Source organism: Dermochelys coriacea, chromosome 10 (genome assembly GCF_009764565.3).
Source record: "Dermochelys coriacea isolate rDerCor1 chromosome 10, rDerCor1.pri.v4, whole genome shotgun sequence".
In the NCBI taxonomy this organism is placed as follows: domain Eukaryota; kingdom Metazoa; phylum Chordata; order Testudines; family Dermochelyidae; genus Dermochelys; species Dermochelys coriacea.
In genome coordinates this window covers 40,071,992-40,095,138 of record NC_050077.1, presented here as the reverse complement: position 1 = coordinate 40,095,138, position 23,147 = coordinate 40,071,992, and the positions used below count along the sequence as shown (strand labels likewise).

The following is a 23,147-nucleotide window of genomic DNA, read 5'->3' as shown; positions in this document are numbered from 1 at the left end:
AATAAGTGGCATGAATAGACCTTAAAAAAAGTATTTAACACACTATTTGAAGTACAAAGTTTAAAAAAAATAACTCCACCATCTGCTCCCAACATATTAATCCTAAACGTAGGCTGTGGTCTTTTTTAAAAGCTATGTTGGTTTTTCCTAAGGTATCAAGTGTTACATCCAGTTCCACCACACCTTCCATCCAAGGGCATATGCCAAATGGAATAATCTCCTTCTCTAACAGACTTTGGGATCTGGTATAGGAGGGTGGTGAAGCACTGGAATGTGTTACTTAGGGAGGTGGTGGAATCTCCTTCCTTTGAGGTTTTTAAGGTCAGGCTTGACAAAGCCCTGGCTGGGATGATTTAGTTGGGGATTGGTCCTGCTTTGAGAAGGGGATTGGACTAGATGACCTCCTGAGGTCCCTTCCAACCCTGATATTCTATGATTCTATAGTATGTTTGGGGTGTGAATGTGGAATGATTAAGGTTTGTTTTGTAACCAATAAAGAGCATTTAGAGTATTATATACCAACACTGTGTCCGGTATCTGCTTGGTCCCCATCCCATAGGGAGGCCTCTATTGCCGGTCTATATTAAATCCCAACTGTCCCAGCAGCCCACACAGCCATGTCTTGGTCATCTTCTATCCCACCTCCCCCCATGCCTCATCCATCTAGGTACCCATTTGTATATAATATGGATATTCTGATGGTACCCAAGGGCCAGCTGAGAGTGGGAAACCATTGTGCTTGGTACTGTACAAACACCCAGTAATAAATGGTCCCTGCCCCCCAACGAGCTTGCAGTCAAAATATATAAGACAATGACACATAGGGGACATCTGCAGGGAGATACAAGAAGGAGAGAGGGGGCCAGGAATGTAAGCTAGGTCTCCTCAGTGACAAGACAGAGCCTTATCCACTAGGTCTTTCTTCCTCCCCGCCCCCTTTTGTCCTCCTCCCCCAACCCACCGTGGACCAAACCCAAGCTTCTGACATGAGTGAAAAACCTCCCATTGGCTTCAGTGGGCTTTGGATTGGGCCCTTTGCCTCTCCCTGCCCCTAGCCCAGCAGTTGGAAGGACAGGGCCATGTCTGTTCCAGGAGGTGCAGCGGCGTTTTCTGCAGACACTTGTGGAATTGCCGGAATGGGTCAGAGCCACGGGCCAGCTCCCTTAATGTCCTGTCTCTAGCATCGTGAGATGTGATCATTAACACTAATGGACGCCCCTGCTTCCCCTTGTGAAATGGGTCCCTGCCGACTGGACACAAACCATTGATGGGTTGCACTCCTTCTCAAGCAGGTCACTAGTTAGCCGAAAACCTCCCCCAGCCTCTGTTATGAGTAACAGCAGGTACCAGGCTGCGATCGCAGAGAACTAAGCATTGTAACGCGGACTCTTTCATCCCCTCCTTCCCACTTGAGTACCAGTCTAAGACAAAACAGAGACAATCAGGTCTTCACGCTGCTGGGGATAATGAGGAGTCTCTCTCGGAGAGACAGCTCAACCACCGGCTCATCAGGTTGAGGAAGGTTGAGGAAGATCATCCGCAGGTTGAGGAAAGAAGTCCTGAGGTCACCCCTCAACTGCTTGTGTTGTGGCGGGCTGGAGCTGTCTGCTGGTTCCTTTTGGTGCAGCCTGCTTTAAGCAGCAGCAATAGGAGACATAGTTTGTAAAAGCTTGTAACACAGCCCGGAGAGCTTCCTTTATTAAGCTGTTTTCAAAAATAAATAGCAGGTCCCTTAATGCTGACAGAGCTCGGGGGGCTAGGAACCGTCTGACTGGCACCGCGGAACAGCTGAGAGACGGAGGCATTTCGCTGTTTAGTGTTAAAGAAAAAGTGATGTCCTCAGCACCAGAGGAACTGAAAGCAACCCTTGTCTAACTAGCTGCTAATCAGCCCTAGTTTTGCCTTTCTAATCCTAATCGACCTGCAGTTCTCCTACAAGAAGGCACTGCACTGTTAAGGAAAGCAACATCCGAGCTGGAGCCACCTTAGCTCTAGACTCCATCATACACAAGTGTAGATTTCCCTGAGTGATTAGGGGAGGCTGGGACTTTGGAGCCCAGAGGCAATTAAATAATTAGACTCGTCTTTCAGCGGCAAAGTAAGTTTCTTCACCTGCTTTTCCAGTCTATTTCATCTTTTCTACCGCCTCACCCCAGATGAGATCCCAAAAGGCAGATCCGGTAATAGGCAGGGCAAACTGTTGAATCCATCATCTTCATCTCGCCCTAAAGTCCTCAGAGTGTACTATAGCATCTGGATCAACATCATGCTAAGCAAATGCATCTCTAAGCTCTAAATCCTCTTATTCATGTTGTTAATGGGCTCACTTCGGTCGGTGCTGTACAAGCACATCGGACATGATCCAAGCCAATAGGAATCTTTCCATCAATTTCGGTGGGCATTGGATCAAGCCCATAGAAACAGACAGTTCCTGTGATAAAGGATTTACACTCTAAATAGACAAGAGAGAATTATTACCTTCTTTGTACAGATGGGGAAACTGAGGCCAAGGGGAATTAAATAACTTGCCCAAGGTCACACAGGGAGTCAGTGGCAGAGACAAGAATTGAGCTCAGCTCTTCTGAGTCTTTATGCAACACCTTTACTTAACCACAGGACCATGCACAATCCTCAGGGCAAGAGCTCACCTTCTTTCCAAAAGTTATAGGCTTGCTCAGGAGACAATAACGGATTTTGATTCACCAGACTTTTGGGATCTGCACGGAAAGGCAGCAGCGCTCCAGCACCAATACTTGCTTTATGTTGCCAAAGATTATTTTACTGTTGTCGATTTGACGTTAATCCCACCCTAGCCACTGCAGCTCTCTCTGCTCTGCTCTCCCCAAACTCCAGCCAATGACAGATGTCCTTGGCAGTGGCTTTATACGGTTAAATTTGCATGATCACGCCAGATAGCGTTCACCTTTGTACAGGCTGATTTGTTCCTCCAGGAGCTGCATGCAAATAAACCTGGAGAGCTGGGACACTATGCTGAGCATTTTAGCACAGCAGACCCTCCGAGTGGGATCAGAGCAAGTAGGCAAATTTGGATTTGCCTACACAGGGTGACACCAGTTTAACTAAAGGTTTGATTTTAATCGGTTTTATTAAACCAGTGCAAAAAACCAGGTGGAATGGTGGATCTTATTTCAGTTTAACCCAGGCTCATTTCGGTTTAGTTTACTTAAATTAGAAACAGGTTTAAACTAAACCAAGATAACCAATTTAAGAAGGCATTTATGTCAGATGAATTAAACCGGTTTAAGTAAATCAGCTTAATTAAAATAGTGCAAATGTCTGTGTAGATGAGCAAAGAAGGAAAGATGAGTTTTAGAACAGTTTCAGGGCACGCTGTTTGTTTAACAAAGCACTGTGCTCTGTGGGTGTTAATATTTAATTTTAAAAGCTTCTTCCGAAGCAGAGTACCCTTTTCAGAGGTTCTTTTCAGATACCCCCACCCCCTTTTGGGGGGCATTCATTTAAATCCTGGCCATTCAAATATGTATAAGCATGACAGAGGGTATTGATCTTATTAGAGACACCAGGCAAAACTGGATAAACCCTTATTCATTCACAGAGGGTCCCTCCGCACCCAAACGTGTAGACACATGTCGCACATATTCTATATACAATGTGTGTATATTTCCTGCACATGAGTAAGTGTGTGTATGTGTGCATGTGTGTAATATGTGTGTGTGTGTGTGTGTAATGTTTATGTATATAGATGTACAAACATGTAATGAATGTACCTGTATGTGTTCATAAGTGAGTGTATAAAATATTATAGTGGGTTTTCCTGTGCACATCCACGTCTGATGGATGGATGTATTTGCACACACATCTAGTTAAGAATACATACCCACACGTGAAAGGAGACTACACCTACTACTATATAGTAACATTATATGGACTTACTTGGTGGGTTTTTTTCCACCAAATGCATCCGATGAAGTGAGCTGTAGCTCACGAAAGCTTATGCTCTAATAAATGTGTTAGTCTCTAAGGTGCCACAAGTACTCCTTTTCTTTATGGACTTACTGTACACCAAAATGTATATTTCTATCCTGCATGTGGGTTTTGCTTCATCAGGTCATTTCTCCCTTAACATAATAAATCTGAGAGTTTATAACTCTCTGATTACATATGTACAATGGTGATCCAAACCATTTTAGATGATTTCGGGTTGATTTTTCAAACATCCATTTGTGTACATGCTGAATGGTTAAAACTTAACAATCGTTTTATTGTTTTCCCTCTTGCCTCGTTGAATTAGAAAACGTGTTCAGCGGAGGTAGCATCATTTCCTTCTTGTTTTCAGATGCTGCCTATGCCTCCAGAACTACTTGGAGAAGGGGGATCAATTCTACTGATAAAATCAATTATGTATTTTGTTTAATATAGTTCAAAACCGAACGAGCTCTGGGCGGAAAGGACTAGCAGACGCAGGTCGAGAGAGATGGAGCTAAAAGACTTTATGCAAACACATGCGTGGAGGTGAGGTTGATCACGATCGGTTCTCACTGAGGCTGCATCAAATCATCTGCATGTTTATTTTTCTTTCAAAAGAGTTTAAACCCTTCAAAAGAGCAGACTCGTCCCAGATAATCTAGTCCAGACCCCTCCTTTGTTTCTCTCCACACTGAAGTGCTTAGAAGCTATTTGCATTCAATTAGTGCACAACAAATAGATTCACTAAATATGGAATGTGGGGGAAGGAGGGCGGAGAGTGGAAAGATGGCACATGTACGAGGAAACATATTGACATGATAAATATTGCATTGGGTTTGGTGGGAGTCCCTGCGGCTTTAACACACTCAGAATATGCAGGAGGTGGGAGAGGCTAGGCGCGCTCCCTGGCGCATCGGGCGCGAGCACTGACTCTCCAACCCAGCAGCAATTAAAAAAGGGAGGGGGCCAAGGGGGGATCAGTCATCAGGATAGTGGGACTTGCAGCCTGGGCAGCTCAAAGCTCCAAAAATGTGTGCTGCCTCTGCGATTGCAAAATTAAAGCCAGCCACCACCAGGAGCAACAGATCCGCAGCAGCCCACCCATCTCTGGGGCTCCTTGTATTTCCCAACTAAATGCCTGGAGTTCAGACTGGTTTCTGCAGCTGGGTGCTTCCCTGGAAGCTGCCCCCATAGAGACACTCCAGTTCCCAAGCTGAGCAGGTAAGGCTGGGCAAAGTTCACCCGCGCATAGGACGTTAGCTGGAGGGGATCCCTTTCCTTTTTGGCTTTGGGAGGTGCCTGCAGTTATCCAGATTGTGGTAGCTTTTGTGTGCCACGCGTGGCATGGTTGTAAAGGCATGGCAGGATGGACTAACAGCGTGTATTTCAAAGAAGGGACCTCAGGTACAAACAGCTTTGCAGTCGGAAAAAGGACAAGATCTCCTCTGATGCTATGGTAGAGAGGATCCGTGTTCCCTTGCAGTCAATGGGAGTTGTGCCATTGGCTCCAGTGGGGCCCGGGTTTAGCCCCAAATGTTAGATCTGTCTGTTTCTAGAGGGGTGTTTGTCTTCACATCTTGAAGCAGGGAAGCAGCAGGGGTACATGGCAGAAATGCTAATGTTTCTCTAGCTTTCTAATCTGCAGCCTCTATATGGCACGGTTTGTTTTCAAATTAATACCAGCGAAACTACAGATCATTAGGGTAAATCTGACCGTGGTTTTACACAGGAGGGTTTTTTTATATACATATACATTTATATTTCCATATTCATATATTTGTGGTCAGCAAAAGACAGACCTAGCTGCATGCTTTTTATTGTCAAAGTTTGTAATCATTGCTTCATCAATTGTTCTGTTATCAATCTAAGACAGCACTTTTGGGGGAATGTATTTCTTCTCCTGTGAGCTTTCTCATGGTGTTCAGCGCCACGCAGCTTCAGGACCAATTCAACTGGAAAGTCTAAGAAAGGGATACCGGGGCTTTTGAAAGGGAAGGCTAGATAATGTATATTTTTCACGCAATATAAAAACTGCACGGTGCTGTCTGAGTTTCGGGTGTGCCGGAAACGTGGCTCAATGACATGTTATATAGAGTCCTTGCAACTTCCAAACGGCATGCGATCCGATGAAAGAAAGGCAGACAGACAGAGAAATAGACAGGCAGAAAGAAAACAAATTGTAACAATGATTTGTTGGCTCTGATCTCTGGTTTGGGTGTGTTACTGCTTAGGCTGATGTTATCTTGCGCATCACACGTGCCCCGGGGTCCGCGTGTGCAGCGCACTGTCCCCTGAGCAGGGAGCTCTCGCTACCTTGGATTTTCCGTCGGGAGCAGAGCGCTGCTCTCTGTTGTCTCTGGGCTAAGGGGAAAGCGGAGGGACCAGGCTGCTCCCAGCCAGAGAGCGCAGCGGTGTCTCCGAGTCTAGGAGCGGGTGGCGTAATCTTGCCTGTCTCTGTCTCTGGCTGCAGGAGGAAGATGGACCCGTTGCTCTGGCTATGGATCGCAGCTTTCCTGGGGCTGAGCCAGGGCTGCCCGGAGCCCTGCTCCTGTGTGGACAAATACGCCCTTCAGTTCGCAGACTGCGCTTACAAAGATCTGCAGGCGGTCCCCGTGGGGCTGCCCTCCAACGTGACCACCCTCAGCCTGTCCGCCAACAAGATCACCTCCCTGCAGAAGAGCTCCTTCGTGGAGGTCACCCAGGTCACCTCGCTGTGGCTGGCTCACAACGAGATCAGCGCCATCGAGCAGGGCACCTTCGCCATCCTGGTGCAGCTGAAGAACCTGGACATCAGCCACAACCAGATCGTAGACTTCCCCTGGGGGGATCTGTACAACCTCAGCGCCCTGCAGCTGCTCAAGATGAACAACAACCACATGGTGAAGCTGCCCTGGGAGGCCTTCCACACCCTGAAAGACCTGAGGTCCCTGCGCATCAACAACAACAAATTCACCACCATCGCCGAGGGCACTTTCGATTCGCTGACTTCCCTGTCTCACTTGCAGATCTACAACAACCCCTTCAACTGCACCTGCAGGCTTCTGTGGCTGAAGAGCTGGGCTGAGAACACCCTGATCTCCATCCCCGAGAAGGACTCCATCAGCTGTGCAGCCCCGGACAGCCTCCGAGGAGTCCCACTGGGGAGAATCCCAGACCTGCAGTGCGTGCCTCCCTCCGTACAGCTGACCTACCATCCCAACTTGGACAACACCGAGCTCTACGACGGCTTCATGCTCCTGCTGCACTGCAGCGCCAGGGGAAGCCCCCAGCCGGAGGTCAGCTGGAAGGTGCAAACTGCCAGCCAAGCCCTGGAGATAAAGGGGCCCGGCGTGGACAGGGCTGGGAATGAGCTACCTGTTGGCAGCTCCAAGCAGAGTGCAGAGCGCTTCGTGGTCTACGGGAACGGCACCCTGGTCATCCCCCACCTGAGCAAGCGAGAGGAAGGGACCTACACCTGCTTGGCCACCAATGAGGTGGGCAGCAACCAGACCTCGGTCAACGTGGCTGTGGCCGGTGCCCAGAAATACCCCGCCCGCCCCATGGAGGATCCCCTGGCAGGCAAAGCGCAGCCGGGGGAGAGGAAGCCGGGCCCCAAGGGCTCCAAGAACAGCGTCCTCAGCCCCGAAGAGAGGCCCAAACCCCTCAGCCCCACCCGGCACAGCTCCCACTCGCCGGGGCTGGAGCAAGTCCCCTCCAAGCGGCCCCCTTTCGAGAAGAATTGCGGCTCCAGCGTGGACACCCAGTACGTCTCCAACCATGCCTTCAACCAGAGTGGCCAGCTGAAGCAGCACACCTTCGACCTGGGCATCATCGCGCTGGATGTGTCGGAGAACGAGGCCAAGGTGCAGCTCACCCCCTTCTACGGACAACCGGAAAAAGCCCACCTGCGGGCGCTCTACCTGTGCGCGGAGAGCGGCCACGGCCACTCCATGGTGCAGTGGTCCAGGATCGAGGAAGGTGTGAACTCCTACTGGTTCCAGGGCTTGACCCCTGGCACCAACTACTCGGTCTGCCTGACTTACCTGGGGGAGGATTGCCAGGTGCAAGTGGTCTTCACCACCAAGAAGGAGATCCCCTCCCTCATCATCATCGTGGTGGTCAGCATCTTCTTGCTGGCCCTGGCTACCATCCCCTTGCTGGGGGCCACCTGCTGCCACTTGCTCGCCAAGTATCAGGGCAAAACCTACAAACTCATCATGAAGGCCCAGAATCCAGACCAGATGGAGAAGCACATGGCAGCCGACTTTGACCCGCGGGCCTCTTACCTGGAGTCAGAGAAGAACTACAACCCAAGTGAGGTGAGGGAAGGTGAGGCAGAGCGGGAAGCAGAGGGGGAGAGGGAGCTGGAGCGAGACGAGAGCCTGGTGGCCGAATCCATCGCCGAGTCCCAATCCAAAATCAACCCAAAGGAGTTTGAGGTGGGGTCCGAATACAGCGACAGGCTGCCCCTCGGGGCCGAGGCTGTGAACATCTCCCAAGAGATCAATGGGAACTACAGGCAGCCAGCTCACTGATCCGACCTCTGGCCACCCCGCAGCCATCGCCCCAACCTGTATATTGTATAATACAGTAAGATACAAACTCGAGGGGGGACCTGAGCCATTCACTGGTTGATCAGCTACATCCTTCCAAAGACATTTCTGCCAACAGCCCAGTGTGAGGGGAAACCCAACAGAATTCAGATCCCAACCCGTTTTTCTGGCCTCACTAAGTACTTCAGGGTGGGGTCGATTTTTTTAAACAAAATAAGTGGCATGAATAGACCTTAAAAAAAGTATTTAACACACTATTTGAAGTACAAAGTTTAAAAAAAATAACTCCACCATCTGCTCCCAACATATTAATCCTAAACGTAGGCTGTGGTCTTTTTTAAAAGCTATGTTGGTTTTTCCTAAGGTATCAAGTGTTACATCCAGTTCCACCACACCTTCCATCCAAGGGCATATGCCAAATGGAATAATCTCCTTCTCTAACAGACTTTGGGATCTGGTATAGGAGGGTGGTGAAGCACTGGAATGTGTTACTTAGGGAGGTGGTGGAATCTCCTTCCTTTGAGGTTTTTAAGGTCAGGCTTGACAAAGCCCTGGCTGGGATGATTTAGTTGGGGATTGGTCCTGCTTTGAGAAGGGGATTGGACTAGATGACCTCCTGAGGTCCCTTCCAACCCTGATATTCTATGATTCTATAGTATGTTTGGGGTGTGAATGTGGAATGATTAAGGTTTGTTTTGTAACCAATAAAGAGCATTTAGAGTATTATATACCAACACTGTGTCCGGTATCTGCTTGGTCCCCATCCCATAGGGAGGCCTCTATTGCCGGTCTATATTAAATCCCAACTGTCCCAGCAGCCCACACAGCCATGTCTTGGTCATCTTCTATCCCACCTCCCCCCATGCCTCATCCATCTAGGTACCCATTTGTATATAATATGGATATTCTGATGGTACCCAAGGGCCAGCTGAGAGTGGGAAACCATTGTGCTTGGTACTGTACAAACACCCAGTAATAAATGGTCCCTGCCCCCCAACGAGCTTGCAGTCAAAATATATAAGACAATGACACATAGGGGACATCTGCAGGGAGATACAAGAAGGAGAGAGGGGGCCAGGAATGTAAGCTAGGTCTCCTCAGTGACAAGACAGAGCCTTATCCACTAGGTCTTTCTTCCTCCCCGCCCCCTTTTGTCCTCCTCCCCCAACCCACCGTGGACCAAACCCAAGCTTCTGACATGAGTGAAAAACCTCCCATTGGCTTCAGTGGGCTTTGGATTGGGCCCTTTGCCTCTCCCTGCCCCTAGCCCAGCAGTTGGAAGGACAGGGCCATGTCTGTTCCAGGAGGTGCAGCGGCGTTTTCTGCAGACACTTGTGGAATTGCCGGAATGGGTCAGAGCCACGGGCCAGCTCCCTTAATGTCCTGTCTCTAGCATCGTGAGATGTGATCATTAACACTAATGGACGCCCCTGCTTCCCCTTGTGAAATGGGTCCCTGCCGACTGGACACAAACCATTGATGGGTTGCACTCCTTCTCAAGCAGGTCACTAGTTAGCCGAAAACCTCCCCCAGCCTCTGTTATGAGTAACAGCAGGTACCAGGCTGCGATCGCAGAGAACTAAGCATTGTAACGCGGACTCTTTCATCCCCTCCTTCCCACTTGAGTACCAGTCTAAGACAAAACAGAGACAATCAGGTCTTCACGCTGCTGGGGATAATGAGGAGTCTCTCTCGGAGAGACAGCTCAACCACCGGCTCATCAGGTTGAGGAAGGTTGAGGAAGATCATCCGCAGGTTGAGGAAAGAAGTCCTGAGGTCACCCCTCAACTGCTTGTGTTGTGGCGGGCTGGAGCTGTCTGCTGGTTCCTTTTGGTGCAGCCTGCTTTAAGCAGCAGCAATAGGAGACATAGTTTGTAAAAGCTTGTAACACAGCCCGGAGAGCTTCCTTTATTAAGCTGTTTTCAAAAATAAATAGCAGGTCCCTTAATGCTGACAGAGCTCGGGGGGCTAGGAACCGTCTGACTGGCACCGCGGAACAGCTGAGAGACGGAGGCATTTCGCTGTTTAGTGTTAAAGAAAAAGTGATGTCCTCAGCACCAGAGGAACTGAAAGCAACCCTTGTCTAACTAGCTGCTAATCAGCCCTAGTTTTGCCTTTCTAATCCTAATCGACCTGCAGTTCTCCTACAAGAAGGCACTGCACTGTTAAGGAAAGCAACATCCGAGCTGGAGCCACCTTAGCTCTAGACTCCATCATACACAAGTGTAGATTTCCCTGAGTGATTAGGGGAGGCTGGGACTTTGGAGCCCAGAGGCAATTAAATAATTAGACTCGTCTTTCAGCGGCAAAGTAAGTTTCTTCACCTGCTTTTCCAGTCTATTTCATCTTTTCTACCGCCTCACCCCAGATGAGATCCCAAAAGGCAGATCCGGTAATAGGCAGGGCAAACTGTTGAATCCATCATCTTCATCTCGCCCTAAAGTCCTCAGAGTGTACTATAGCATCTGGATCAACATCATGCTAAGCAAATGCATCTCTAAGCTCTAAATCCTCTTATTCATGTTGTTAATGGGCTCACTTCGGTCGGTGCTGTACAAGCACATCGGACATGATCCAAGCCAATAGGAATCTTTCCATCAATTTCGGTGGGCATTGGATCAAGCCCATAGAAACAGACAGTTCCTGTGATAAAGGATTTACACTCTAAATAGACAAGAGAGAATTATTACCTTCTTTGTACAGATGGGGAAACTGAGGCCAAGGGGAATTAAATAACTTGCCCAAGGTCACACAGGGAGTCAGTGGCAGAGACAAGAATTGAGCTCAGCTCTTCTGAGTCTTTATGCAACACCTTTACTTAACCACAGGACCATGCACAATCCTCAGGGCAAGAGCTCACCTTCTTTCCAAAAGTTATAGGCTTGCTCAGGAGACAATAACGGATTTTGATTCACCAGACTTTTGGGATCTGCACGGAAAGGCAGCAGCGCTCCAGCACCAATACTTGCTTTATGTTGCCAAAGATTATTTTACTGTTGTCGATTTGACGTTAATCCCACCCTAGCCACTGCAGCTCTCTCTGCTCTGCTCTCCCCAAACTCCAGCCAATGACAGATGTCCTTGGCAGTGGCTTTATACGGTTAAATTTGCATGATCACGCCAGATAGCGTTCACCTTTGTACAGGCTGATTTGTTCCTCCAGGAGCTGCATGCAAATAAACCTGGAGAGCTGGGACACTATGCTGAGCATTTTAGCACAGCAGACCCTCCGAGTGGGATCAGAGCAAGTAGGCAAATTTGGATTTGCCTACACAGGGTGACACCAGTTTAACTAAAGGTTTGATTTTAATCGGTTTTATTAAACCAGTGCAAAAAACCAGGTGGAATGGTGGATCTTATTTCAGTTTAACCCAGGCTCATTTCGGTTTAGTTTACTTAAATTAGAAACAGGTTTAAACTAAACCAAGATAACCAATTTAAGAAGGCATTTATGTCAGATGAATTAAACCGGTTTAAGTAAATCAGCTTAATTAAAATAGTGCAAATGTCTGTGTAGATGAGCAAAGAAGGAAAGATGAGTTTTAGAACAGTTTCAGGGCACGCTGTTTGTTTAACAAAGCACTGTGCTCTGTGGGTGTTAATATTTAATTTTAAAAGCTTCTTCCGAAGCAGAGTACCCTTTTCAGAGGTTCTTTTCAGATACCCCCACCCCCTTTTGGGGGGCATTCATTTAAATCCTGGCCATTCAAATATGTATGAGCATGACAGAGGGTATTGATCTTATTAGAGACACCAGGCAAAACTGGATAAACCCTTATTCATTCACAGAGGGTCCCTCCGCACCCAAACGTGTAGACACATGTCGCACATATTCTATATACAATGTGTGTATATTTCCTGCACATGAGTAAGTGTGTGTATGTGTGCATGTGTGTAATATGTGTGTGTGTGTGTGTGTAATGTTTATGTATATAGATGTACAAACATGTAATGAATGTACCTGTATGTGTTCATAAGTGAGTGTATAAAATATTATAGTGGGTTTTCCTGTGCACATCCACGTCTGATGGATGGATGTATTTGCACACACATCTAGTTAAGAATACATACCCACACGTGAAAGGAGACTACACCTACTACTATATAGTAACATTATATGGACTTACTTGGTGGGTTTTTTTTCCACCAAATGCATCCGATGAAGTGAGCTGTAGCTCACGAAAGCTTATGCTCTAATAAATGTGTTAGTCTCTAAGGTGCCACAAGTACTCCTTTTCTTTATGGACTTACTGTACACCAAAATGTATATTTCTATCCTGCATGTGGGTTTTGCTTCATCAGGTCATTTCTCCCTTAACATAATAAATCTGAGAGTTTATAACTCTCTGATTACATATGTACAATGGTGATCCAAACCATTTTAGATGATTTCGGGTTGATTTTTCAAACATCCATTTGTGTACATGCTGAATGGTTAAAACTTAACAATCGTTTTATTGTTTTCCCTCTTGCCTCGTTGAATTAGAAAACGTGTTCAGCGGAGGTAGCATCATTTCCTTCTTGTTTTCAGATGCTGCCTATGCCTCCAGAACTACTTGGAGAAGGGGGATCAATTCTACTGATAAAATCAATTATGTATTTTGTTTAATATAGTTCAAAACCGAACGAGCTCTGGGCGGAAAGGACTAGCAGACGCAGGTCGAGAGAGATGGAGCTAAAAGACTTTATGCAAACACATGCGTGGAGGTGAGGTTGATCACGATCGGTTCTCACTGAGGCTGCATCAAATCATCTGCATGTTTATTTTTCTTTCAAAAGAGTTTAAACCCTTCAAAAGAGCAGACTCGTCCCAGATAATCTAGTCCAGACCCCTCCTTTGTTTCTCTCCACACTGAAGTGCTTAGAAGCTATTTGCATTCAATTAGTGCACAACAAATAGATTCACTAAATATGGAATGTGGGGGAAGGAGGGCGGAGAGTGGAAAGATGGCACATGTACGAGGAAACATATTGACATGATAAATATTGCATTGGGTTTGGTGGGAGTCCCTGCGGCTTTAACACACTCAGAATATGCAGGAGGTGGGAGAGGCTAGGCGCGCTCCCTGGCGCATCGGGCGCGAGCACTGACTCTCCAACCCAGCAGCAATTAAAAAAGGGAGGGGGCCAAGGGGGGATCAGTCATCAGGATAGTGGGACTTGCAGCCTGGGCAGCTCAAAGCTCCAAAAATGTGTGCTGCCTCTGCGATTGCAAAATTAAAGCCAGCCACCACCAGGAGCAACAGATCCGCAGCAGCCCACCCATCTCTGGGGCTCCTTGTATTTCCCAACTAAATGCCTGGAGTTCAGACTGGTTTCTGCAGCTGGGTGCTTCCCTGGAAGCTGCCCCCATAGAGACACTCCAGTTCCCAAGCTGAGCAGGTAAGGCTGGGCAAAGTTCACCCGCGCATAGGACGTTAGCTGGAGGGGATCCCTTTCCTTTTTGGCTTTGGGAGGTGCCTGCAGTTATCCAGATTGTGGTAGCTTTTGTGTGCCACGCGTGGCATGGTTGTAAAGGCATGGCAGGATGGACTAACAGCGTGTATTTCAAAGAAGGGACCTCAGGTACAAACAGCTTTGCAGTCGGAAAAAGGACAAGATCTCCTCTGATGCTATGGTAGAGAGGATCCGTGTTCCCTTGCAGTCAATGGGAGTTGTGCCATTGGCTCCAGTGGGGCCCGGGTTTAGCCCCAAATGTTAGATCTGTCTGTTTCTAGAGGGGTGTTTGTCTTCACATCTTGAAGCAGGGAAGCAGCAGGGGTACATGGCAGAAATGCTAATGTTTCTCTAGCTTTCTAATCTGCAGCCTCTATATGGCACGGTTTGTTTTCAAATTAATACCAGCGAAACTACAGATCATTAGGGTAAATCTGACCGTGGTTTTACACAGGAGGGTTTTTTTATATACATATACATTTATATTTCCATATTCATATATTTGTGGTCAGCAAAAGACAGACCTAGCTGCATGCTTTTTATTGTCAAAGTTTGTAATCATTGCTTCATCAATTGTTCTGTTATCAATCTAAGACAGCACTTTTGGGGGAATGTATTTCTTCTCCTGTGAGCTTTCTCATGGTGTTCAGCGCCACGCAGCTTCAGGACCAATTCAACTGGAAAGTCTAAGAAGGGATACCGGGGCTTTTGAAAGGGAAGGCTAGATAATGTATATTTTTCACGCAATATAAAAACTGCACGGTGCTGTCTGAGTTTCGGGTGTGCCGGAAACGTGGCTCAATGACATGTTATATAGAGTCCTTGCAACTTCCAAACGGCATGCGATCCGATGAAAGAAAGGCAGACAGACAGAGAAATAGACAGGCAGAAAGAAAACAAATTGTAACAATGATTTGTTGGCTCTGATCTCTGGTTTGGGTGTGTTACTGCTTAGGCTGATGTTATCTTGCGCATCACACGTGCCCCGGGGTCCGCGTGTGCAGCGCACTGTCCCCTGAGCAGGGAGCTCTCGCTACCTTGGATTTTCCGTCGGGAGCAGAGCGCTGCTCTCTGTTGTCTCTGGGCTAAGGGGAAAGCGGAGGGACCAGGCTGCTCCCAGCCAGAGAGCGCAGCGGTGTCTCCGAGTCTAGGAGCGGGTGGCGTAATCTTGCCTGTCTCTGTCTCTGGCTGCAGGAGGAAGATGGACCCGTTGCTCTGGCTATGGATCGCAGCTTTCCTGGGGCTGAGCCAGGGCTGCCCGGAGCCCTGCTCCTGTGTGGACAAATACGCCCTTCAGTTCGCAGACTGCGCTTACAAAGATCTGCAGGCGGTCCCCGTGGGGCTGCCCTCCAACGTGACCACCCTCAGCCTGTCCGCCAACAAGATCACCTCCCTGCAGAAGAGCTCCTTCGTGGAGGTCACCCAGGTCACCTCGCTGTGGCTGGCTCACAACGAGATCAGCGCCATCGAGCAGGGCACCTTCGCCATCCTGGTGCAGCTGAAGAACCTGGACATCAGCCACAACCAGATCGTAGACTTCCCCTGGGGGGATCTGTACAACCTCAGCGCCCTGCAGCTGCTCAAGATGAACAACAACCACATGGTGAAGCTGCCCTGGGAGGCCTTCCACACCCTGAAAGACCTGAGGTCCCTGCGCATCAACAACAACAAATTCACCACCATCGCCGAGGGCACTTTCGATTCGCTGACTTCCCTGTCTCACTTGCAGATCTACAACAACCCCTTCAACTGCACCTGCAGGCTTCTGTGGCTGAAGAGCTGGGCTGAGAACACCCTGATCTCCATCCCCGAGAAGGACTCCATCAGCTGTGCAGCCCCGGACAGCCTCCGAGGAGTCCCACTGGGGAGAATCCCAGACCTGCAGTGCGTGCCTCCCTCCGTACAGCTGACCTACCATCCCAACTTGGACAACACCGAGCTCTACGACGGCTTCATGCTCCTGCTGCACTGCAGCGCCAGGGGAAGCCCCCAGCCGGAGGTCAGCTGGAAGGTGCAAACTGCCAGCCAAGCCCTGGAGATAAAGGGGCCCGGCGTGGAGAGGGCTGGGAATGAGCTACCTGTTGGCAGCTCCAAGCAGAGTGCAGAGCGCTTCGTGGTCTACGGGAACGGCACCCTGGTCATCCCCCACCTGAGCAAGCGAGAGGAAGGGACCTACACCTGCTTGGCCACCAATGAGGTGGGCAGCAACCAGACCTCGGTCAACGTGGCTGTGGCCGGTGCCCAGAAATACCCCGCCCGCCCCATGGAGGATCCCCTGGCAGGCAAAGCGCAGCCGGGGGAGAGGAAGCCGGGCCCCAAGGGCTCCAAGAACAGCGTCCTCAGCCCCGAAGAGAGGCCCAAACCCCTCAGCCCCACCCGGCACAGCTCCCACTCGCCGGGGCTGGAGCAAGTCCCCTCCAAGCGGCCCCCTTTCGAGAAGAATTGCGGCTCCAGCGTGGACACCCAGTACGTCTCCAACCATGCCTTCAACCAGAGTGGCCAGCTGAAGCAGCACACCTTCGACCTGGGCATCATCGCGCTGGATGTGTCGGAGAACGAGGCCAAGGTGCAGCTCACCCCCTTCTACGGACAACCGGAAAAAGCCCACCTGCGGGCGCTCTACCTGTGCGCGGAGAGCGGCCACGGCCACTCCATGGTGCAGTGGTCCAGGATCGAGGAAGGTGTGAACTCCTACTGGTTCCAGGGCTTGACCCCTGGCACCAACTACTCGGTCTGCCTGACTTACCTGGGGGAGGATTGCCAGGTGCAAGTGGTCTTCACCACCAAGAAGGAGATCCCCTCCCTCATCATCATCGTGGTGGTCAGCATCTTCTTGCTGGCCCTGGCTACCATCCCCTTGCTGGGGGCCACCTGCTGCCACTTGCTCGCCAAGTATCAGGGCAAAACCTACAAACTCATCATGAAGGCCCAGAATCCAGACCAGATGGAGAAGCACATGGCAGCCGACTTTGACCCGCGGGCCTCTTACCTGGAGTCAGAGAAGAACTACAACCCAAGTGAGGTGGGGGAAGGTGAGGCAGAGCGGGAAGCAGAGGGGGAGAGGGAGCTGGAGCGAGACGAGAGCCTGGTGGCCGAATCCATCGCCGAGTCCCAATCCAAAAGCAACCCAGAGGAGTTTGAGGTGGGGTCCGAATACAGCGACAGGCTACCCCTCGGGGCCGAGGCTGTGAACATCTCCCAAGAGATCAATGGGAACTACAGGCAGCCAGCTCGCTGATCCGACCCCTGGCCACCCCGCAGCCACCGCCCCACCCTGTATATTGTATAATACAGTAAGATACAAACTCGAGGGGGCACCTGAGCCATTCACTGGTTGATCAGCTACATTCTTCCAAAGGTTTCAGAGTAGCAGCCGTGTTAGTCTGTATTCGCAAAAAGAAAAGTCTCTAAGGTGCCACAAGTACTCCTTTTCTTTATTCTTCCAAAGACATTTCTGCCAACAGCCCAGCGTGGGGGGAAACCCAACAGAATTCAGATCCCAACCAGTTTTTCTGGCCTCACTAAGTACTTCAGGGTGGGGTCGATTTTTTTTAAACAAAATAAGTGGAATGAATTGGCCTTAAAAAAGTATTTAACACATTATTTGAAATACAAAGTTTAAAAAAAATAACACCACCATCTGCTCGCAACATATTAATCCTAAACGTAGGCTGTGGTCTTTTTTAAAAGCTATGTTGGTTTGTTACAATTAAAATACAATGGATTGACTATTTCCCCCTCTTTTACATAAGAAAATCCGAAGATATCCTGAGTTAATTTAATCAAGGCCAGTTGTCAATTTCAAGCGTGAGTGTTGTCAGTTTCAGCAAGTGTTTGCGCTAGTCAGCTCCCATCCCCGTCCCACTCCAATGCAAACAGCTGTGCCCTTCCCACGCTGGGATGTACAAATCCCTGTATGGGGAGGATGGGTGAGTGGGTAACTGAAACCCACACCGGTCCTGACCATCAGATCAAAGATACGCAAGGTGATCTAGCGGGTCACCTCTACCTAGACAGTGTTAATAGAGCCGTGCTGTAGAATTTGAGATATGTGTGTGACTTGGTCCTCTCTTAACTTGTGGGTGCTTCTCATTTCTTTAGAGGTAGGGGAAGGAATGTGGAAATAACCCCACCTCTGATCTTTGTTGTCTCTTTTTCCCAGACCTTCTGGGAGGCATGTGACTCACTGAGATTTCCTAGATGTTTATTGAATAGAGTAGCATTCTTATAGAGAAATGTATGTACCCTTGATGTGAGTCTGTGATGTTTAAAGGTGAACGGGAAATGATAGGTAACTTTTGCCGTGGAATTGAGAAAAATCTGAAATGTATATGCAGCAGGTGCATCTGTGAGTTTTTTATTTTTTGCTTCTGTATTAAAAAAGCACCAAAAATCAAAATGAAATGAGCACAATTGTCCCCAAAGCGGAGAAAGATTGTTTGCTAATTTGATTGTTAAATACTTTCAAAAGCAACCTTAAAATCAAACAGAACCGGAACCTTTTCTAAGCGATTCTGTATGTGAAGAGTCAATAAAACAGATTTAAAATGGAGTTTTTGTTCATTATTTATGGGGGGGATATGGGTAGATTAATGGAAAATCAAATCCATATTTCAGTTTTAATTAAAAAGTTGTAGTATAACTATTTCCCCTACAATATTCTGTTTTTTCTTAAACTGGGATTTTATTTTTCAGTTATTTTTAAAATTGTGGTTATGATCATTCTAATTTCTCCAGAGGGATGTGTCCCCCCTCCCCCATGGTTTTGTTTGGTTTTGTACCATTTTCTTTCTCTTTAAAGAATTTGGGGTCGTCGTTATAAGTGGCAGTTTCAGGGAATTCTAGAATTAGTTACTTAGGTTTCTGAATTACAGAGCAACAGCCTGCTTTGTTTCACAGGTACCTTTTGTCTGTCTTTACCTTTACAAGCACAGGGACATTTGGAGAGTTTATTTGATTGCCAATAACACGTTTTGCTTTGTTTCACCAAAGTAATTTAAAAAAAAAACGGAGACACAAATAACTGGGAAGGAAATAACCCTAACCCCTATCCCAACATTAAATTCGTCTACGATGCAGAGAAAACATTGAGACAGTTGTCTCATGGATGGAGCAAGAATAAAACTAGACTGGCCACCACCAGCTCCGCCTATGTTCAAATAAGGTAGGTGCCTGCGGGAGGAGAGAGATGGACTGACTCCAACACACGGGCCAGAGTAATATTTAACTATGGCCCCTTTACTGATGATGTGCAGCCCTCAAAACTATCCGCATGAACATTCTATGTACTGTGTGTCTAGAGATACGTGCTTCGTGTGTGTCTGAAGATGTGTGTGCAAATAGGGCACATTGTTTATGTAGGTAAATGTGTATACTCTGTGAGTGTGCATGAAGATAAACACAGGTTTCAGAGTAGCAGCCGTGTTAGTCTGTATTCGCAAAAAGAAAAGGAGTACTTGTGGCACCTTAGAGACTAACAAATTTATTAGAGCATAAGCTTTCGTGAGCTACAGCTCACTTCATCGGATGCATCCGATGAAGTGAGCTGTAGCTCACGAAAGCTTATGCTCTAATAAATTTGTTAGTCTCTAAGGTGCCACAAGTACTCCTTTTCTTTTCATGAAGATAAATATACACCCCAATTATTTATAAACATACATCTACTTTATGAAATAAGGTAAATGCACGTACTTTCGCGGTGTGGATGTATACACAGGAAGATTATTTATATATATGTTTTGCTCCTGTAGATAATATATATACTCCGTGTGTGTGCAGATATAGACACACATTTATCTACACCCATACACGTCAGCTTTGTGAATAAAGGTAAATGTGTGTACCTTGTGTGTGGATATGTACACAGATTATTTATATATTTGTTCGTGTGGGTAAATGTATATACTCTGTGTGTGCAGATATAGACACACCCACACCCACTTAGTGAATAAAGGTAAATGTACTTTGTGTGCGTGAACATATACACAGATTATTTATATACATATTTTGCGTTTGTAAATAAATGTATGTACTCTGGGTGGGCGTGCTCAGATATGCACACAATTACTTTGTGAATAAAGATAAATGTTTATATTTTCATGTGTTTGTAGACCTACACACCCACATTATGTGTACCCACATTTTGTGTATGTAGGTCAATGTACATACTTGGAGTGCAGCTATGATTATTTAGACACGCACGTTAACAATATATAGTACATAGACGCATAGGTCCGCTGTAGCATACTTTGCAGACATGCATATAACTGGGTGTGTCTATATACACATGCACAGCCTCTGTATGTAAGATTTTATGTAAGCCCAAGGAACCGTGCACTCCTGTGTGCGGTGTGGGGTGGGGCTGGGGAGAGTTGGTCCATCTGTTTTATTTGAGCCCCGATGTAAAGATTTCAGCTTCCTGTGCCCCTGGCTCGCTGATCTTCAGGAAGTAGTGGATTTAATCCCTGACTCCGAAAACAGCCCCCCCACCCCAGATCTAGACCCGCCCCGCCCTTCCTGGGACAGGACTGGCGCTTTCCCCTGGTGTTTCCGCTGAGGCAGACACACCCTCTCAGACACACGAGCCCCGCAAGGTATATTCCTGAACGCCAGGCTCTGTTCCAAACCCCGAGTCACTAACCCCTTGGCACTGTTGGACATCCCGGAATCCCACAGTTTAGAAGTGTAACCGACCCCAGAGGCGATCAAAAGAAGCCATATGCCCATGTCGATTTCATCAACAGGCGGGTAAGAAAGCAGCCCAACCAGTAAGAACGAAGGACAGCAACTAATTTCCATGTAAAACAGGGCCATTTCAGAAGCTAGCAAAGCCTAACATCCCCACTGAGGTGTTTGCAATCACCTTCCCCACCCGAATGGTTTTATCCAACAATTACACTAAGATCAGTGGGTTTTTGTTTTGTTTTTTCAAATTGCCTTTATCATCTAGAGCTAGCCAGCTTATGCTTTTGCACATAAGTATATCGAAGATTGTGTGCTTACATATATATTAATGCCTGTGTGTGTGTGTGTGTGTGTGTTAAATGGGTAGGAATGTACACACACACACACATAGATACCTACTCATAAACATACTTGCATTCATAGATTGATAGGTTCCACAGATTTTAACAGGAGAAGGGATCATTGTGGTCATGTAGTCTGACCTCATGTATACCACAGACCCAAGAATTTCAAAAAAGCAGAGCGGGAGAGAGAAATATCACACACACAATCTGTGAATCCTGTGAATCTAGGAATGCATGTGTGTTTATGTGTATACATATTTGTACATACAAACACAGAGGACAGAGAGAATATTCTATATTCATATGTTAGAATAATGCTCATTTTTGGTATAACTAAGCAGGTGCAAAATCCGTGAATAAAGCATGTTAATAAACCATTTTCAGGAACTTGTATTTGACACCCTTCAGGCACAGGTATGATTTTTTTAAAAAAATTTCAGCCTTTGTCAACGTTAAGTTTTTGTAGACTGCTATATTGAAAGAAAGCAAACCTGCACTATGAAAATAAAAGACATAGTCAAAACAAAAGAATGGATGGATTAAATCTCTTTAAAATTAAGAATAATATGGTCCAGACTCTGATCTTCAGAATGACTCCACTGTAAATTCATTAAAATCACTGGAGTTAATCCTGATTTACAGCAGTGTAACTGAGACCAGAAATTAGCTCCAAATGTTTTCTCTGCTTTAAGCTATTAGGATGTTGCCACTTCAAGAGATATTAGGGATTCAGAATTCCCAGTATAGATCAATCTCCTTTTGTGAATACATTTTAATTGAGTTTTATGCCTTAAAACATACAAAGAATAAGGAAGTACAATCATTTCTACGTCTGATTAATTATGGAGTAATAGATTTTTTCCCCTAATGTTTCTACAGGGAATCTAGTTATGATGAGAAATTCATTGGTGCTGGATTATGCTGAGACTTTTCCTTTTTGGAGGGTATTAATTACCATTTGGAGAGGGAAAGAAATAGGGAGAGATCGGAAAGGCTATGACAGAAGATGGAGTTTTAGATCATACAAAATCATTATTGCAATAATCAAATTGCATAGGTAATTTAGCCACTCTTTATATTGTCTCTGTTTATAAATAGTTTATAAAGTGTTAATAAATTATTAATAGATATTTTAATAAATAGTCAATGGTTATAAATTGTTATAAAGGCCTGCATGTTGCTTATACCCACCTATAGCCCCTTCGACTGATGTCCTCATAACCTTCTGCAACATATATACTCCTGTCTCTGACATGTGTATGACATCTCTGAATCAGTGTTAAACTCCTTATCAATGGAATTTTAATATAAAGTGTGATTGAGGATTTTTTAAAAAAATAATGATGCAGCTTCTGCAATGATGACATGACCCCTGGCTCCACAAAGAACAGATTTAACTCTGAGCTCAGGGGGCCCTTCCTGTGCTTAGATTTAAACACGGGCTAAAGCATTTTGCTAACCTGAGGCCTTAGCTTGAAGCTGAATGGATGCAGGAAACAAGCACTTAGCTGTCCTGTTTGCTAAAGGTAATCCATCTGCTGCTGAAGGATACCAAAAATTAATGCCAAGGACACCAGGGGGCTGTTTTCCAAATGTGGTCTGGAATCTGACCTGCAGTGGAGAGGAAAAGACAAGAAAAAGAGGAAGGAAACCTCCTGAAAGGAACTTAGCAAGGAATCTGCTGCAGGGGAAGAATGCTAGAAGATATTTTTATGAGTTGGGGGCCAGATCCTCAGCTGGAGAAAATCACAGTAGCTCCATTGACTTAACATCTGATCTACACCAGGGGAGGATTTGCCCCCTTCAGAACAATTGGAAGAGATTGTTTCCATTTTCGATAACATGTGAACTGCAGTGGCTACTTGGAGCCATCTGCTGCCATTGGGGTTGTGACTCTCCTCTTGGTTCCCCATTGAGTTCAGTGGAGTTATTCCCAAATTGTACCAGGTGGAAGTGACAGCAGAATCAGACTCTAGATTACTAGATCCCATCCTAATTTGGGATGATCACATCCATTTATTAGACTTTCAGCTGCACCATCCAGTTCCTTAATTTCTTCATGAGCATGGGCAGCGTACAATTGGAGGGTCTGATCCAAAACCCGTTGAAATCAATGGAAGTCTTTCTATTGGCTCCAGTGGGCTTTGGATCAGGCCCCTAACCTTTCAGGGCTAGATCCCCAGCAGATGTAAATCAGCATAGT

The 23,147-nt window shown here is 46.9% G+C and overlaps 2 protein-coding genes across 6 annotated transcripts; both read left to right on the top strand.

Moving 5' to 3' along the window:
• The first annotated feature begins 4,401 nt into the window (after nucleotides 1–4,401).
• Nucleotides 4,402–8,804, top strand: ISLR2 (immunoglobulin superfamily containing leucine rich repeat 2). 3 transcript variants are annotated; one of them, XM_038420612.2, is made up of 2 exons: nucleotides 4,402–4,494; nucleotides 6,419–8,804. In XM_038420612.2, the coding sequence occupies exons 1-2, from the start codon at nucleotides 4,457–4,459 to the stop codon at nucleotides 8,460–8,462; spliced, it is 2,082 nt and encodes a 693-aa protein (XP_038276540.1). In that variant the 5' UTR covers nucleotides 4,402–4,456; the 3' UTR covers nucleotides 8,463–8,804. The 3 variants fall into 3 exon arrangements, with proteins under 3 accessions (XP_038276540.1, XP_038276541.1, XP_043349676.1); XM_038420613.2 differs by lacking the exon at nucleotides 4,402–4,494 and adding an exon at nucleotides 4,891–5,169 and having other exon boundaries at nucleotides 6,419–8,803; XM_043493741.1 differs by lacking the exon at nucleotides 4,402–4,494 and adding an exon at nucleotides 5,586–5,608.
• A 4,293-nt stretch (nucleotides 8,805–13,097) lies between these two features.
• LOC119862990 (immunoglobulin superfamily containing leucine-rich repeat protein 2-like) lies at nucleotides 13,098–18,468 on the top strand. Of its 3 annotated transcripts, none has more exons than XR_006274721.1 (3): nucleotides 13,098–13,187; nucleotides 15,111–17,274; nucleotides 17,365–18,468. XR_006274721.1 is itself a non-coding variant. In XM_043493740.1 (2 exons), the coding sequence occupies exons 1-2, from the start codon at nucleotides 13,150–13,152 to the stop codon at nucleotides 17,152–17,154; spliced, it is 2,082 nt and encodes a 693-aa protein (XP_043349675.1). In that variant the 5' UTR covers nucleotides 13,098–13,149; the 3' UTR covers nucleotides 17,155–18,468. The 3 variants fall into 3 exon arrangements, 1 of the variants encoding a protein (XP_043349675.1); XR_006274722.1 differs by lacking the exon at nucleotides 13,098–13,187 and adding an exon at nucleotides 13,708–13,862; XM_043493740.1 differs by having other exon boundaries at nucleotides 15,111–18,468.
• The last annotated feature ends 4,679 nt before the right edge of the window (nucleotides 18,469–23,147 follow it).

Excerpts from the sequence above, each read along its gene's own strand:
- ISLR2 (XM_038420612.2), top strand. The coding sequence starts at position 4,457 with ATGGAGCTAAAAGACTTTATGCAAACACATGCGTGGAG. Across the intron at positions 4,495-6,418 it reads ATGCAAACACATGCGTGGAG|GAGGAAGATGGACCCGTTGC; the intron begins GTGAGGTTGATC and ends CTCTGGCTGCAG.
- LOC119862990 (XM_043493740.1), top strand. The coding sequence starts at position 13,150 with ATGGAGCTAAAAGACTTTATGCAAACACATGCGTGGAG. Across the intron at positions 13,188-15,110 it reads ATGCAAACACATGCGTGGAG|GAGGAAGATGGACCCGTTGC; the intron begins GTGAGGTTGATC and ends CTCTGGCTGCAG.